Source organism: Verruconis gallopava (genome assembly GCF_000836295.1).
Source record: "Verruconis gallopava strain CBS 43764 unplaced genomic scaffold supercont1.24, whole genome shotgun sequence".
NCBI classification, from domain to species: domain Eukaryota; kingdom Fungi; phylum Ascomycota; class Dothideomycetes; order Venturiales; family Sympoventuriaceae; genus Verruconis; species Verruconis gallopava.
The window spans coordinates 389890-406004 of NW_015622160.1; the positions used below are offsets into that span (position 1 = coordinate 389890).

General features: G+C 48.5%; 9 protein-coding genes across 9 annotated transcripts; 3 read left to right on the top strand and 6 right to left on the bottom strand.

The window, feature by feature from the left end:
- The first annotated feature begins 68 nt into the window (after nt 1-68).
- PV09_06790 (uncharacterized protein) lies at nt 69-1242 on the top strand. Its single transcript, XM_016360483.1, has 2 exons — nt 69-207; nt 258-1242. The coding sequence occupies exon 2, from the start codon at nt 290-292 to the stop codon at nt 1067-1069; it is 780 nt and encodes a 259-aa protein (XP_016211822.1). The 5' UTR covers nt 69-207; nt 258-289; the 3' UTR covers nt 1070-1242.
- On the bottom strand, nt 1076-2528 carry PV09_06791 (uncharacterized protein). The gene is made up of 7 exons (XM_016360484.1): nt 2199-2528; nt 2093-2140; nt 1943-2030; nt 1821-1883; nt 1750-1770; nt 1665-1682; nt 1076-1606 (listed from the first exon to the last, which is right to left on the bottom strand). The coding sequence occupies exons 1-7, from the start codon at nt 2360-2362 to the stop codon at nt 1580-1582; spliced, it is 429 nt and encodes a 142-aa protein (XP_016211823.1). The 5' UTR covers nt 2363-2528; the 3' UTR covers nt 1076-1579.
- A 297-nt stretch (nt 2529-2825) lies between these two features.
- On the bottom strand, nt 2826-5454 carry PV09_06792 (uncharacterized protein). Its single transcript, XM_016360485.1, has 4 exons — nt 5387-5454; nt 3477-5286; nt 3186-3417; nt 2826-3129 (listed from the first exon to the last, which is right to left on the bottom strand). Exons 2-4 carry the CDS (start codon nt 5276-5278, stop codon nt 3055-3057), a joined length of 2109 nt encoding a protein of 702 aa, XP_016211824.1. The 5' UTR covers nt 5279-5286; nt 5387-5454; the 3' UTR covers nt 2826-3054.
- Nucleotides 5455-5807: 353 nt separating this feature from the next.
- Nucleotides 5808-7455, bottom strand: PV09_06793 (uncharacterized protein). The gene is made up of 2 exons (XM_016360486.1): nt 6983-7455; nt 5808-6877 (listed from the first exon to the last, which is right to left on the bottom strand). The coding sequence occupies exons 1-2, from the start codon at nt 7401-7403 to the stop codon at nt 6135-6137; spliced, it is 1164 nt and encodes a 387-aa protein (XP_016211825.1). The 5' UTR covers nt 7404-7455; the 3' UTR covers nt 5808-6134.
- Nucleotides 7456-7521: 66 nt separating this feature from the next.
- Nucleotides 7522-8850, top strand: PV09_06794 (uncharacterized protein). Its single transcript, XM_016360487.1, has one exon. It carries the CDS (start codon nt 7631-7633, stop codon nt 8615-8617), a length of 987 nt encoding a protein of 328 aa, XP_016211826.1. The 5' UTR covers nt 7522-7630; the 3' UTR covers nt 8618-8850.
- PV09_06795 (uncharacterized protein) lies at nt 8557-9631 on the bottom strand. The gene is made up of 2 exons (XM_016360488.1): nt 9099-9631; nt 8557-9043 (listed from the first exon to the last, which is right to left on the bottom strand). Exons 1-2 carry the CDS (start codon nt 9455-9457, stop codon nt 8938-8940), a joined length of 465 nt encoding a protein of 154 aa, XP_016211827.1. The 5' UTR covers nt 9458-9631; the 3' UTR covers nt 8557-8937.
- Nucleotides 9632-10956: 1325 nt separating this feature from the next.
- Nucleotides 10957-12344, top strand: PV09_06796 (uncharacterized protein). The gene is made up of 3 exons (XM_016360489.1): nt 10957-11097; nt 11157-11393; nt 11450-12344. The coding sequence occupies exons 1-3, from the start codon at nt 11023-11025 to the stop codon at nt 12005-12007; spliced, it is 870 nt and encodes a 289-aa protein (XP_016211828.1). The 5' UTR covers nt 10957-11022; the 3' UTR covers nt 12008-12344.
- Nucleotides 11932-12750, bottom strand: PV09_06797 (uncharacterized protein). The gene is made up of 3 exons (XM_016360490.1): nt 12604-12750; nt 12428-12553; nt 11932-12341 (listed from the first exon to the last, which is right to left on the bottom strand). The coding sequence occupies exons 1-3, from the start codon at nt 12652-12654 to the stop codon at nt 12177-12179; spliced, it is 342 nt and encodes a 113-aa protein (XP_016211829.1). The 5' UTR covers nt 12655-12750; the 3' UTR covers nt 11932-12176.
- Nucleotides 12751-13182: 432 nt separating this feature from the next.
- Nucleotides 13183-15701, bottom strand: PV09_06798 (uncharacterized protein). Its single transcript, XM_016360491.1, has one exon. The coding sequence runs from the start codon at nt 15652-15654 to the stop codon at nt 13255-13257; it is 2400 nt and encodes a 799-aa protein (XP_016211830.1). The 5' UTR covers nt 15655-15701; the 3' UTR covers nt 13183-13254.
- Nucleotides 15702-16115: the final 414 nt, after the last annotated feature.

Here is a 16115-nt window from a genome sequence, read left to right on the forward strand (position 1 = left end):
AAATCGAACGTTCGCCGTACGATTCGGCTCCGTCCATCTACGCGACCTTCATCCCATCGTTCGCAATCCAACGTACATGGTTACAATGCTGTTGCCTAATTCTTGGGCACGCAGAGATACGTCGAAAGTTATGGTACCGTCCCTTGTAAGGCATGAGAGTATAAGTATGGTGTACTTTAACGAGAAAGAGAACGCAAGAACTACTTCGTAATCCATACAACACTCCTCGGGCCGCAGACCTAGGCTGACTTCTGAAGAGCATTTTATTCATGTCGTTGAGTCTGACACGATGACTTCTATCTTACCATCCCTCATGGCAGTGTTCAATTCTTTGCGTAGCCACGCGACACTCAGCTTGGCCACGACGGCTGCTTTATTCGGACTCGTGATAGCCTATCGAGACTATCGTGCGTACGTCGCCATGGGACCGCACGGGCTGCCAGACAACTTTTACGGTTGGCAGCGGCAGTTGATGATGGCGCGCAGGGCTCGCAAGGACGTCACAGCTCATGCTCCGTACGATGAATCTGTTGTTGCAAAGGCCCTCGGCGCCCATGCGAAGACCTCCTTTCTATCGAAGCCGCTGACCCCCCGTGTCGGGGAACGGCCTCGAATTCCTGGGTTCGTTGCTCCCCAACGCCAAGTTACTGAAATCGCGACCGAATCGAGAAAACGAGACATGTTTGCGTACATAAAGTCGTTGGTTGAGATGAATGACTCTATGTTGCAATCAGAATTATCTTGCCTCGAAGGTCCCGTTCCGGCCTTGCAGCTCAAAGACGGTGTAAACGGGCCGAGTTTCCTCGACAAAACCCGTGGGGAAATCGCTCACATTCACCCACCTGATGGAAGCACGCATCTGGTTTTGTCCCTCGCCGATTCCGAGGAAGTCATTGCAAAAGGTTGGGGACAAAGACATAGACTTTCAGGTGGCTTTTTGCCCTGGACGTATACATTGATATATGCACCACGAACGGACGAGGAATTTGAGGTTTGGAAGGACATTGTTATTGCCGTTGCTAGGTTTTGCTGCAAAGATGAGGGGGACATTCAAGCTCCTCGACTGTGATGTGAGCAACAGCAGCAATTTCTAGTTTTCCGGAGTTCCTCCATACTAAATAAGTCTTCATTGCTTTGCTAAAAGTTGTGCAAATCGGGTTTAAGTGTTCGAATTCACATAATGCAAGTGCAGAACACCAGTTGTTTCGTCAAGCACTGCTTCACCATCATTCAATATTCGGCGAGTTTGGTGAAAGTTTACTATCTATAATATCATTCCTTGCTGCTGACTTCAACCTGCGTCCAGAGAACCTTCATTCCCATCTCCTGAGGTATATGTATGTAATTTGCCTTGTGCCTTGCTTTCGCAAATTGGGTGCGTAGACTGCGAGCCTACCAATCATGTCCAAGAGACGGTTGGAAGAGGAGAATCTAAGCTGGATTGAGCAAATACTTGGGCAAAGTCTCATTGCCACAAAAAAAAAAACTATCAAGTTGCTGTCTCGACAGATCTGAGGGGTATCTTTGAATAGACGTTGAAAAGGAGTACAAACTAAAGCAACTCGTGTTTGCAGCGAAACTACGGCTTCTGACGAGATTCAAACCCCTGTGAAATAACAAGTTTTGTCAACATTTGTTTTTCATCAGCAGTCTAGCTTACTTACATAGATGGGAGTGCCAAGCTACAAGCAGACTGTTAGTTGACCTATCTCTCGCATGTGAACAAGCAAAAGGACAAGTTAGACATACTCTGTTCAGAACGAAGATAACCTAGCAGAAAGTTAGAATCAGGCCAGCAGAAGATGAAAGTTATCACATACATCCAGAGCAGTGACCGTCTTGTGGAGGCGATGCTCGGCGATGATGGAGCATTGTTGAAGTATCTGGAGGTGTCAGTCGAGTACTAAAGACTTAAGGTGCCAGGGCCAAGTTGAAGACGCACCTCCGTAAGTCTGGACTTGATCACACCGCGAATTTCGTCGTAGATGCCGGCGGAGATTCTCTTCACGCCTCCTCGCCTTGCGAGACGCCTGAAGTTTGTGTCTGGTTGGCATCGAGTCCTTGCGTTCGATCAAGGTCGCGTGCTCATTACCTGATTGAACCTTTGGTGATACCCTTAATATTGTCGCGTAGTATTTTTCTACACCGCATCAGCTTCGCAGGAAACGACCCTTTGGACGAGATCAGTTCTGAGATACCGATGTCTTTTCATTCCAAAGCCTTTACCCAGACCCCCCGAGCCTTTGCCACGACCCGGCCCAAATGCTGGCGTGGACTGGAGCACTCTGGCGCGGGCGTAGGCAGAAGACTGTGGGCCTGGATCACCTGCTCTTGATGACGATGACGCTGACGGTGTTGCCATTTTTTTTTCTTTTTTCGGTCTCGTTCTGAAGCCAAGCTCCTCTTACATACCGAACAAGAAGAGCATTACTACTTTGAACGAAGAGCGAATGGCAAAGACTGGTGCAGCGTTGATGGGGTTGCGGGAGTGGTAGGATTTAAATCACAGCGGCAGATGTCGATGCCTAAGCGCGGGACTGAATCCTTTTGCAATGCGGGCGTGGCACGGCGGCGATTGTCCCGACTGCATATGGCCCGAAACGGATGAGAAGAAAAGAGGCTGTGCCGAAATCCAGCCTCATTGCATGAAGAAGGTTATGCAAGGGTTGTTTCGAATGGAGTCGACAGAAACCAATAAATCCTATGCCGCAGCTTCGTTGCAGCGCTTGGTCCAATCTTTGCCGATCTCACTCGCGCGACAATGAATGGAGGGGGCGGGGAGCCATCAAATGGAAGAGATATTCAACGCGGAGATGGAGAACTGATCGGTCAAGTTTACATGTGGACATGTGTTTTTCTCTATATTGGTAATGCAGCTACATAGTTTCTTTATATTTGCGATCGCAGTTTTGCAAGCGGGACGGCATAATGCCCTACTATGCAAATGGCACATCTGAGGCAGTGTTGTCCTCCTAATAGCTAGTGCAGCGTCCTTTCGCAGCTTGAAAAGGCCAGACCACAATGATCACGTTGCAGAAGATCACAGGTCCACAGCTACTCTGAGCTCTCCAACTTGAGAACCTTTCCAATAGCGATCGTAGTTCCTTGGTCACGAAGTGTGAATCGACCCTGTTGGACTGGTTAGAAGCGCTCTGTTCCCACAAAGTGAAATAGGCGATAGTTACCATTTGTGCATAATCCTCGTAACGTTCTAGACACACTGAACCTGTGCCACCAATGACCTCAAGCCTGGCAATAATCTGCATACCCTTTGTCGCAAAACCTGGGGGCTTCTTGCTTTTTCTACCCGTTCCCTTCTCCAGTTTATGTAGCAGCGCGCTGAACGTTACTTCGACTTGTGCCGTGTGAACATGCATGACACAATTGTACCCAGCTGAGAGAATGGACTTGAGTTCCCTATACAAAGCGCGTTAGCTTCTAGATGACATCGCAAAGAATATTTTTTGGGAACATACGGGAGAATATGAACTTGCGCTTGAAATGCGGAGACGTAATTGACAGGTCTCATCGTCGAACAAAGCACAAATCCCGGTAGAATATCTTCTTCCTCCACGCCACGGATACGTAGGCGCACCTGATCGCCAGCAAAGGCTTTTCCACCTTCAATCTCATCCTCTTGCTCCCCGTAAAGAGCGGCGATAGAGATTTGTTCGCGGTTTGGCATCATAAGATAGGTCTTCGTCTTGTCAAGGATGCCGGCTTCAATCTTACCCTCAATCATAGTTCCAAGGTCACGATATTTTGCAGCGATTGGCATCATCAACGGTGCGGCGACCTTGCGCTCGAGTGCTTGCATGTTGTCCAGGTACTCGAGTAGTGATGGGCCTTCCCACCATGACGCTGTCTCCTTTGGCACTCGGTCCTTGATACCGGTCATTGTCTGCGCTGACACAGGCATGAAGAACAGATCGTTTTTGGGATGGTATCCGATTCCCTTCAAATACGGCGTAATCTTGGAAATGACCTCATCGTATCGTGCCTTTGACCACTCCACAGTCGGGTCGTCCATCTTGTTGATGACAACCACCAATTTGTTTACACCCTGCGTCTTTGCTAACATGGCATGTTCTCGGGTCTGACCTCCTCTCTCAAAGCCCGTTTCGAATTCGCCTTTCCGTGCGGAGATGACGAGTACACCAATGTCCGCTTGAGCAGCACCTCCCAGCATATTTGGTACGAAGTTCTTGTGCCCTGGAGCATCCAAGATTGAGTAGCGCCGTTTGTCCGTCTCAAAAAATCCTCTGCCGACCTCGACAGTCTTGCCTTTTGCACGTTCTTCCTTGGTCAAATCTAGAGCCCACGACAAATACCAAGTCTCTCTACCCGCCTCTTTAGCGTCTCTCTTAAATTTCTCCAATGTTCGCTCATCGACCATTCCAGTTGACACCAGAATTGAGCCACCAAGTGTAGACTTTCCAGCATCGACGTGGCCCAGAAAGATGACGTTCACGTGTTCCTTCAGGTCCATCTCCTTCAAAATCTCGGCGTTGGCTGCTGACTCCATCTCGATCTGTACGGCGTTCGAGCTAACTGCTGCCTTGGAAGATCCCGTAGTTGCACGAGAAGGTGACTCCCGGCCCGAGGACGGAGTTGGGGAGGTCTTGCCGGTAGGCTCGCCAGTCTTTTCAATCGCCTTTGTCGCGGTTGCTTTGGCGCCCGCCTCTGCCGCTTTAGGACCCTTTGCATCCTTTGGCTGTGTGGGTACACCGATGCTCATTACTTTTGTCGTTCCAGTGCTCTCAACCTTAGGCTTTGGCGGGTCGGCGGTTATGCTGAGTGTCTTCATTTTTGGAGCCACTGAGTCGCCCGAAGCAGCTGCTGTCTTAGGGGCAGCAGCAGAGGCAGCTGTTCCTTCCTCTGTGCCATCCCCACGTTTTGCAATGGTAACAGGTGCTTGGGCTCTCTGCTGGCTGCCGACATTCGGGTGCTGATAAGTCTGTTGGGGGACAAAATTGCCGTACTGCTGCCCATACATTTGCTGTCCGTATTGAGGGAAACCCTGTTGTGCATAGGGCTGTTGGGCATATTGCGGATATCCACCTTGCCCGAAATTCTGGTTGTATGCTTGATTGTACTGGGGATACTGGCCGTAACCGCCGTAATGCTGCATTCCAGGTTGGAAGCTCTGCGCGGTGGGCTGAAAGCTCATGGCTCCGGGCTGGAATGTGTTGCCATCTGCTCGCATGCCACTGCCCTGCTGCGGCTGCTGCGGCTGCTGAGCATCCTCGTCTTGCTCCCAGCTGTCTAGGTTCGACATGTTGGTGGCTGATGTTTGTGTTAGCACAAAGCCAAAATTTGGGCACCTCGTCGATATTGCCGTGCGGGGTTCTGTGATCAATGTCGGCGCTGCCTGCAGGTAACATACCGGTTGTATTTCAATGTCAGCCTGGACGCAAAGCCAGAGAGGAATTGTTATACGCTGCGATTCACGCTGGCAGAGTGACGACAATTTGTATCTGCGTGCCCAATATGAGGCTCGATGCTGCCCGCACTAGTCCGGATCAGGAAGTGGATCCTCGCGGAGTTTTGTCTCGCTCAATCACGGACGTACACCTACAACGCTCCAGCATTCAGCTCTCGTTTGCGTTGACTCAATGCTCGGGCTATGATTTCATTCGCTAAGCGTCTCTGAGCACGCTGCAAAACCAATCCCTGGAGGCTGGCGGGCATCTGCTGATCGAGTCAATGGACTCCGGCCCGGTGGAGGTTTTCGTCGACTTGAGTGCCAAACAACCAACCCTCGGGCACCTATCGATTACTGGGCGTTCCCTGGATCCAGCCATCGTCGCCATCCATCCAGCCTTAGCCACACTTGGTGAGGTGGCAGCCAGCCTGGTCTCAACAATCATTGTCTGCAAATGCCTGACAGCACGTCGGTTGTTATCCGACGTTGCACATGATTCACATCCTCATCATAGGACTCCGTGCATTTGGTCTGGCTATGCGTCTTCGCAACTCGATGATTACATCATGCTTTCATATTAAGACCTTCAAGTCAACTGGGCCGTTCATCAGCTGCCCTTTCTCTTGACGCATTTGATCTCCAATTAGTTTACACGTCGTATGGTCCCTGAGTTTGTGTGATGCTAGTATGCACATGAGTTTTTCGGTTGTCAAAACTCCAATTTATTGCTTTCAATGGTGGAATCTCCGTCGTGCGCCGTGTCCTTTGTCTCCCCTTCAAGAGGAGGTAGATGGAATGGCCTTATCAAAAATCTCCTCCGACCAACTGCAAACGCCATATCCTCCCCACTTCCCAAGCCGACTCCCTTTTCGGTCAATACTGGCAGTTTGAGCATCTTTATCAAGCCCTGCATTTTCTCTTCCGTCTTCACCTTCTCGTTGCTGCCACTTCCGCCCTTGATGTCAAGATCAATGGCTTCTATACTGAAGCTATGTGGGAAAGGATGGAGCGCGATCACTCCGTCGGAGAGATGCCGTGCCCATCGAGTTAGTGGATGTGTGTCTGGAAACAGTGCCAAGGGCCATGAGAACATAGAAGTGAGTACAGTGCTGTGCTTGCGAAGAAGTGAGCGTACGCTATGGAGGAAGCCCAGAAGCATTTGAGGTTGACAACATAAAGGGCTATAGATGAGTGGATTGAGCAGAGAGGGGATTACGAGTCGAGTTGGTGTTGATGGATTTGCGTCCAAATGAAGCGCCAGCGATTTAACGATGGATGCAAATGGCGACGAGTTCTCGTCTGTTGGGTTTGTTGGCGCTATGTACGCAGGTGGCCTCCTTGAAGGCGGAACGCTGAGCCGCTTGGTAAGGTCGAAAGTGTGACAGAATGGCTCTAGCACTTGATCTTGTACACCCGAGCTAGCATTGATCGGCTTTTGCTGTTGAGTAGAACCTGCAGACCAATGATAAGTGACGAGAAAATCGTAAATTAGGTCATGGTAAAAGAGAGAAGCTTTGATTTATTATAAACAAAGAGCACAGTATGGGCATGACCGACCTCTTTCTCTTTCACCAAACGTCCCCAATCTCTCATACCGCCATGCAATCTTCATTCGTTCACCTTCTGGGGCCTTGTTCCTTTGAGCTGTCATGTTTTCTTCAGCAACTCCGGGCATTAACAGGCTGCCGTCCGGTCCCACGACGAATACAGCATGTCCCTGCAGCACACCTTCTGCGGCATAACATGACAAGAGCGACTTTGCAAACTCCGTGGCGCCATCTTCTTCCAACATTAGGTTGGAGCCGAGGGCCAGGCCTCCACCTAATGCAAGCAGCTTGTCCAGTGACTCGGTGCCAGTCGATGTAGTCGGGTGACCAGTAACTGGGCTTGGACGCACGCCCGGGGCGGTTTGCTTTTGTGAAACTGTTGGATTTTCGCCTTTCTGCGCAAGAACTACATTTCGTTTGCGAAATGACATGATGAAGAACAAAGTTGGCTGTGCTAATGCCAGTAAATCTTATCAAGCGATGTTTGTAAAATTCCTTCCGCATATCGGAGTGTTCGTCTGCCACCTATGTTAAAGCTTGTTTTTGTTACCTTGACACTCACAGTTGTATGCTTCACACTTTCTAAAAACCGCAATTGAAAAGCATATCGCACAAATATCTCAGGGGGTATTCTTGGCATGCTAATGAACCTCTGAGCATGGCGCCCAAGAAATCTCATCTTGATCTACTGAAGGAGTGCGACTCATTCCCGTACCCCTCCACAGACCCCGTGCTTTATAGTCAGCACATCGGGACATATTATCACCTCCGTGTGGCCGCATATCCAGACGTTACGCTTGGGTTTCTTTTACCATCAGTAGCATTAACACTTCGTGGCCTCCCTGATTGGGAAGTTTCCGAGGAAGATGCGCAGCCTCGAACCATTACTCTGATCAATGGCACAAACGAACAGGAGAGAAGTGCGATTGTCGCAAAGACTGTGACTGCAATGAGGCAGACGGGACATTGGAAAGTCCTTGAAAAGTGGCGGAACGAGCTGTACGCAGTGTATGGGCCTGATGGCGATATGGCTTTCGCGATCGAGCGTTCTGCGAGCCCGCTCTTCGGCGTTGTTACCTACGGCGTCCACTTGACATGCTACACGCGCGATGTGGACAGTGGAGCTATGAAGATATGGATTCCGCGACGGGCCAAGAACAAGCAAACGTACCCGTCTATGCTGGATAATTCCGTCGCCGGAGGCATCGCGGCTGGAGAGGAGCCATTTGAATGTCTTGTCAGAGAAGCCATGGAGGAGGCGAGCTTACCCGAAGCGATCTCACGGAAGGCGAAGGCTGCGGGCTGTGTCACATACTTTTATATCAGAGATGAACGAGCTGGTGGAGAAACAGGGCTGCTGCAGCCTGAATGCCAGTACATATATGACCTAGACTTGACCGGCGCGAAAGACGAGCATGGTGACGGCGTGGTATGCAAGCCGAACGACGAAGAGGTAGAAGCCTTTGAGCTGCTCGATGTAGAACAGGTAATTACTGCGTTGGGAAACGGCGAATTCAAGCCCAACTGTGCGCTCGTTATGATCGAGTTTTTGGTACGACACGGATACATTACGAAGGAAAACGAGAGGAACTATGCTGAAATTGTGACTCGATGTCATAGGAGGCTGGAATTTCCGATGGGCTGAAAGATTTCTGAAGGAAAGGGATAGAGTAGAACACCCCATCTCTTTTTCATTTGCGTATCTCTGTTTGCACTGACACCGGTGCTGTTCGCAAGCAAGTTTGATGGCTGTTTTCCATGGATACTGCTTCTGTGTAGAAAAGCATCAAACAGCTCCAACACATTGCTCTTGAATAGGTAGACATCTGCGTATCCTAGATTGCGTCTATTCAATGACAATAGCTTCTCTCGCGCCAACTCAGATTCACAGTACGTGTATAGCCTGCTTTTGATCATTCATACGACGCCCTGGGAAAAAAAGTGAGGCTTGATGATCTAAGGATCTCATTTTTTTATCAAGAGATATATGTCATCCACACGTAGCGATGTGAGTTTCCTGTAAGGGCCTTCCAAATACATGAGAAGCCCGCCGAAGCTCGCATACATCTTACTGTTGAATTGTCAGCCTCTGTTGTGAAAGCGTACGAACCTCGTTACAAACACACATCTCTTCGCCGTCTTTGCCCTCGTCGAACTTGTATACCTTGCCGTAACACACGTAGTCCCATCCGTCGCTCAGATCGCTCTCGCCTGGTTGCTTTTCCCTCCAGCCACCGCTCTTACCCTCATCTTTAGTTCCGTCCAGATTCAGCGTGCTCGCCAGGCAGAGGTCGAATTGTGTGTCGGGGCTCAGTGTGTAAAGATCCGTGTTAACATCTAGTATGAGCTTTATAGATGCATCACCGGTACTGAGGGCTGTATAGCGTGTCACGCGATCGTAGCGAGCTTTGGACTGCGTCTCAAGCGCCGCGGGGGAGGTGTCGAGTTGGAACGAGGAGATGAACAGTTGCGCATCAGTTGCCATTGTGCTGATCGAGTAAGACAAAGCTGCCGGACGCGCAAATGTTTAGATTTTTCTGGGCCTTAAGAGCCCCACAAAGGCGACAAGTACTGTATCGGTGTTGTACGGTTGTCGAAGGGTTGGCTGCGGCCTCAGCATCGTCAAGTTAAAAAAAATGGGATGCGACCGAAGGACCCTGCGTCAAGCCACCTGCGTCGACGTGGAACTAAGCAACGAGTGGAGTAACACGATCGGACATCGTCATGGTAGTTATAACTATTCTTCTTGATTTTCGCAGACCATGTGGTTGTTCACGGCCGTGAATCTCATGCGCTGCGTAAATGATTAGCCGCTCAAAAATCGTTTTCTAGCAAGGGGCTGGGGAAGCCGTCTCAGGATGCAATTTTATTTCCCACATATTCAGAAGCATCAAGGGCGAGAAGTCCAGTCCTTAATGCATTTCACGTTCGCTGAGAAAATATCTAGTTCGAAAAGCAATCAACTCTTGGTGAGAATTTGGAGGGATCATCCTGACGGCCCGAGAAGACCAAGAGAACTTTGGTTGATCCAGTTCAAACTACTAGATCTTGAAACTGCGAACTAAGAATCCTTGTACTTTTCATTCCTAGATGCGTCCACAGACAAATGTGCTGAAATGAATCGCCCGGCCAAAGATTCTTACTTGATCGCTTGTGAGCCGCATGCCGCATGTTCGTAGTGATCGCATTCACGTACTACATGCCTGCCTATTCCTCCAGTTTTATCCTCGAAAGATTAGTGGAACCACGAGTACCAAATCTGGCGGTATTGCTGACGCAATTGATAGGATTCTCAAAAACGCTGATATCATGCGCAAAGTCCCTTTTGACCTTGCGTTACTCCTCGTGCCATCAGTCTTATCTCACATACAGCTAATAGCATTAACATAACCAGTGCTCGCGTTTACTGATGAGAGCACACGCGTGTCCAAACTTCACAGCAAGTGGATACCAAAGTTAGGTCGTGGAATTTTCACCTCCTGTATAAATTGGAAATATTTCATAACCTGAACATCGTCAATAGCGCCGTTGATGAAATTTTTGACTGAATTGACGGGAACAGCCTTCGATCGCATACAATTGTTGCTTTTTTTAACAGAAAATTTTTGGGTTCTTCGTCAGTTCCCTCCATCATTGAGGAGCCTGTGTATAATATCGAGCTAAATCGACATCACGCTATTGAGCCAGCGCTTTCTGCACGTCGTGGTGATTATCGGCGAACACACGGAACGACTTCATTCTGGCCTTTGAATGCTTCCAAACATCTTGGATCCTCCAAGACCTGTCCGACATTGTACGCGAACATAGATTATGAGTACATAGGTAAGCCGTGTGCTCGTAATTTGAGACGTAGTAGGACTACTGCCCAAGGATCAACAGCTGGACCATCTCATCTTATCGATAGTTCTACCGGCGACGTTTCCGGCTGCTGCACTAGCCCAACTCGGCAGCTTTAACTCAAAAAACACCCAAAAGTTTTCGGCGGCGACATCAGCCCGCCGAGTGTCAATTCGTGTTCGCAAAATTGCAAACGCTCTCGACCCAAGCAACATGCCGAAGCGAAAGAGCGAAAATTCCAATCCCCAGAGCAATGGCCGCGGCCAAGACGAGTCGGATGATGAGTCGGTAATTCAGGCTCTCGAGCTTTTTCCACCAGAGAATTTCGTCCTAACCGCGCTCAGCAGGACTTGGAGATGCTCGATGTAGACTTTGAATGGTTTGATCCTCAGCCGCAGTTTGACTTCCACGGATTGAAGACGCTTTGCCGGCAATTGTTCGATATTGACGCGCAATTGTTTGACTTGTCCGCACTGGTGGAATTGATTCTTTCGCAGCCGTTGCTGGGGTCGACGGTCAAAGTGGATGGCAACGAGACGGATCCGTATGCATTCCTCACTGTGTTAAACCTGCATGTGCATCGAGTAAGCCATGATCTATATTTTAAGCCATACAACCGCGTCTGCTCACCCCGATCCAGGAGCTCCCAGTCATCAAGAACCTTACAAATTATCTTGCGAGGCAAGCTTCCGGCCATCTCTCGAAGTTACCAGATCTCTTGTCCGCCGGTTCCAACTCACAGGTTGGTCTCATCCTCACCGAACGTCTACTGAACATGCCTTCCGAGATATCGCCCCCTATGTACACCATGCTTCTAGAGGAAATACAATGGGCCTTGGAAGAGAAAGAACCATACGAGTTCACACATTATCTTATTTGGTCAAAAGTGTATCATGAAGTAGTTTCAACCTTAGACGCGGAAGATGCTGAACGACCGAAGAAGAAGTCCAAAGCGAGCAAACAGGGCATGAGTGATGAAGTATTCTACTTCCACCCCGAGGACGAGATCCTACATAAGTACTCACTTGCCTACGGTAACTTTGAGTACGAGATTAAGCAAGATGATGGGGCGAGTGACGCCAGACGGGTGTTCAGCGAAGCTGGTATCAAGCCCATGGGTCACTTGATACTTATCGAGGCTTCAAGATTTGCGGATGCAGTTAAAGCAATCGCCGACTATCTGAAGCCGCCATCGTAGCAATTTGCACTCGTCACGGGATTGCAAATCGCCAAGGTCTGGCCATGAAGAGAGAGATGTGAGGCATATTTTTCATGCTCCATTTGCATATGAGCGCCATATCCATCTAATGATGTTTGTACAAATCTATTCGGAAACACCAAAAACGTGATGCCCACAGAAGAAAATTTTACTTCTTACCCTTCCGCGCTAGCTCTGCCTCTTCCTCTTCCCTCAATTCCTGGTCAATCTTTGCTCCTTTACTGGGCTCGTTGCCGTGTGCTCTGGCTGGCAGAGTTGCATCCTTGTCCAGTCGCTGCTTCTCTAGACTCTTTGGTTCGTCTTGATCTTGGAACTTTGTCTTATGTATCAGCATATGTTCATTCAACTCTAGGAACATTGGGCGGCTGGGATCAGAGATCGTGGCGTGCACAAGCCTACCTTCTGGGCTGCGGCGAGCTTGTTGGCAATGCTCCGCTCGTCTTTAGAATCATTGAGCTTATGCGAGTTTTCCTTGCCCTCATTGTACCGATCAGACTCATTAAGTTCTTCATTTTTGTAATTGCGCTGTGACTCATGTTAGACTGTGCATCTTATCGACCACTTTTCAACCTTACCTGGTCTCCAGCCTCGTAGACTTGAGAGTTTCCGACCTTTGATTGAGACATATTGATTGAATCCAATGCTTGTGGTTTTATGAGACCCTGTACTTTCGCCAGAACCCCGATAGAGGATTATATAGTGACACGGGAAAGGAATTGGTCTTGTGCTTGGTTATTATCTTACGCTGTTGTGACATCATGCAGGTCCACATAAGATCTGCACCAGCATATCCAGGAACCACATTCCAGAGCATGACACCTCCTTGGATCCTCTCATCGATCTGCAGGATCATCATTCTAACGGGACATCTGCCTACAAGTAGTACTTTTAAGACGAACTTCTGCCTTGAAGCGTAAATTTAATAAATATTTCAATGCGTTAATGTTGCAGGCGCGTCAATAAATTCAAGTCCGAGCAAGTTCAACACCATATCGAGGCTTAGCAGAACATATTTGTGACGTGGAAAAATATGAAAATCTCACTCCCAAGAATTCCAAATGAAATTGAAGGGCGTTGAGAGTCTTTGCAAAGAGTGATGATGACACCTTGTGTCGTGAGAAGCAATAGCGATTTTCTAAGAAAACGTCACAAAATAGTGCCACTGTATCAAAATGAAGACTACCTGTAGCCTATCAAGAAACTATCTCTGATCTAAATTACTTCTATTAATTACGGCTGTCGGCGAGCAAAAGTTCCATGATTGGGCCGATTAGCGTATAATCAAGTCCAAGACTGATGAGTCTTGCAATCTTAGTTTGCTTAGGCTGCTTAGCCTCGATTATTTCCCATATCCTGTCTTTCGTACTAAACTCAATTTGATAGTCAAGTATGAGATCTGAAATAGCCTTTGTGTGATCCCAAACGTTTAAATGAGGAGTTTGACCTAGATTAATCTCAATCTCGGTCTCTGAAGAAATAGCCTTTGGGACTTTCACGACTGTGCAAGGAACGTCACCTGTGTATCCGATCTCTATCTCTATGTTTTCAGCAAGTTGACTCCCGTGCTTCACTTGAATTCTGTCCGCTTCAATGCTTGCGGAAATGAATCGAAACGTCCACGACTTTCCTGCACTAGCTACTGAAAGTCGACCGGAAGTGTGATCATACTTAATGGGAATTCTTCGCAAACATTCTGACCGCGATTTTGTGCCCGTATCGTCCCGGCTATTCTCAACAATCTCAAAAAAACCGTCGGACCCAACAATAACAAGCACTTCAAAAGAGTCGGGGTTTGGGCAACCATTAGCTGGTACGATCTCTCTGTCAAGGGGTATGATTGCACCCTCAGGTGCCAGGGCAGGAACTTGGCCTAGCGGCCGGAACATATCGACTTCTTGTTCTCCATCGTAGACGACGCCAGAGAAGATGTCTACGTATCTTCCTGGTGGTACCCAAACTTGAGTCTTTGCAAGATTTGTTCTCTTGTCTCTTTGACTAAGCACAGGGGCCACAACTAGTCCAGGGCCGAAATAGTATTCCGCTGGATGACGGTATGCTGCCACTTCCCGTGGAAAATTCCAATACAGGGGCTGGATCAACGGAAGATTGAATTCCTCTTGGATCAAGCTAGATGAATAAATGTAAGGCACCAAGCGATGGCGAAGCTGCATGAACTTTCGAATGATCTCTTCGCACTCAGCGCGGTAGAGCCAAGGCTCTTTACTCATCCATCGATTCTGCGTCGAGTGCAAGCGCATTATGGGAGAGAATACGCCTGACTGCACCCAACGGACGGTGCATTCGTCATCTCGAGAGCCGAAGATATGACCTCCAATATCATGACTCCACCAGCCAAAGCCTATGTTAGAAGCTGTAGCAGTAAACTCCGGCTGGAAACGAAGAGATTCCCAGCTAGATATCGTGTCACCTGAAAATCCAATTGGATACCTATGACTTCCTGGACCGGCATATCGTGAAAAAATTATGGCATTGGACGAGCCCATGTTTTGTCTGGTGTCTAAATATTGAAAATGATTCAATAGCCAGAGAGGGTCGAAACCGGGCACACGTGAGAAGGAGCCCTGTTGCCAATCGATCCACCAAAAATCACAACCTTGCTTCTCCAATTTGCGATGGAGCACGTTCAAAAATGCGTGCATGAACTTTGGAGATGTTGGGTCGAATAAGATCGGGGCCTTGCTACTGGCATCATGACCTAGGACCTCTGCCAACTCCTCGTATGCATCTTCGTGAGAATGGACGCCGTCACGAGGATGATCATTCAATGTAACCCGAAGCGCTCGATCGTGAAGCTCTTTCTGAAACTTCTCTGGGTTTGGGAAGAGCTGTGTGTTCCAAGAATAACCGGTCCAGCCAGCATGGGGAACAAACGCTTCCGAAACCCAATGCCAGTCCATGTCTATGACCGCAACGGAAAGCGGAATTTTCTGGTCTTTGAACTTATCAATCAACTCGAGATATTCCTCTTGTTCGTAAGCATGGTATCTGCTCCACCAATTTCCAAGACACCAACGCGGAATAGCTGGCTGTTCACCCGAAATAGCATAGAACGACTTCATCGCGGCTTTGAAGTCCAAACCATAAAAAAAGAGATATCCGTCGATGCGATCACCAGGGCGACGTGTAGTGACAAATCCATTCCCGTCAAATAACATGGAATTGGTGTCATCAATCTCAGCATATCCAGCTCTGGAGATAACGCCCTGTCCCATGTCTATACGTCCATCAATGTCGTCTAGCGTCCTCGCCGTACCGCCGAGATTGAACTTATCCTTGACCCCATACCGCCACTCAATCCCCCACTTGAGCTGTTTTCCATTGACTGCAGCAAAAAGTCCGTTAGGACTGAATCTTTGCTTGTCATACGTCAGCTGAAAAGGTGGCGTAATGATTTCGAGCTGGTGCTCTTGGTCCACGACATGAAAATTGGGCTTGGGAAAGTTCCGATTGATTACGAAAGTCGAGGCTCGATCTTCAAAGACCCCATCCGCAGCCCATTCATATCTAATGACGTTGTTGTTTAGCAATGAAAATCGATAGTTTGGACCTCTCACAACTGCCTCCGGATTGGCAATTGGTGATGACGGAAATTTGTACTGGTCCATTATAGTCAAGCAAGTATTCAATTACATAGACATCAAAGAAGTTCAGGAAATTCTGAAGCAATAATTGAATAGAAGTACCATGATCCGGTGGACTACGTAACGACACCGCTCGCGGTGGATCGCCCCGAATTCGGCATGACTTTCGTTGGTCTCAAGTCGGCAGGAATCAATTCTTGAGGTAAATCGGAGTCACGAGGTGATCCAGGTTGCATAAATGTGGCCCCTTTATCGGTGATAACGCACAGTTGGATGCAGACTTGTCGCTTATGTCAGTACGGCAATTTGCCTCATGAACTGTCAGATTTCTGAACCCTCTGCAGATGACTGCTCCAGAACGTCCACGATTTTAACTTCCGTGAAACACCACGGACATTAAGTTCGGGTGAGGAACGTATATTGTTACCAGTTCTATTGATATCCAGCGGGTCGTTTATTTATTATTTGGAGCAGTGTCTGCTTTC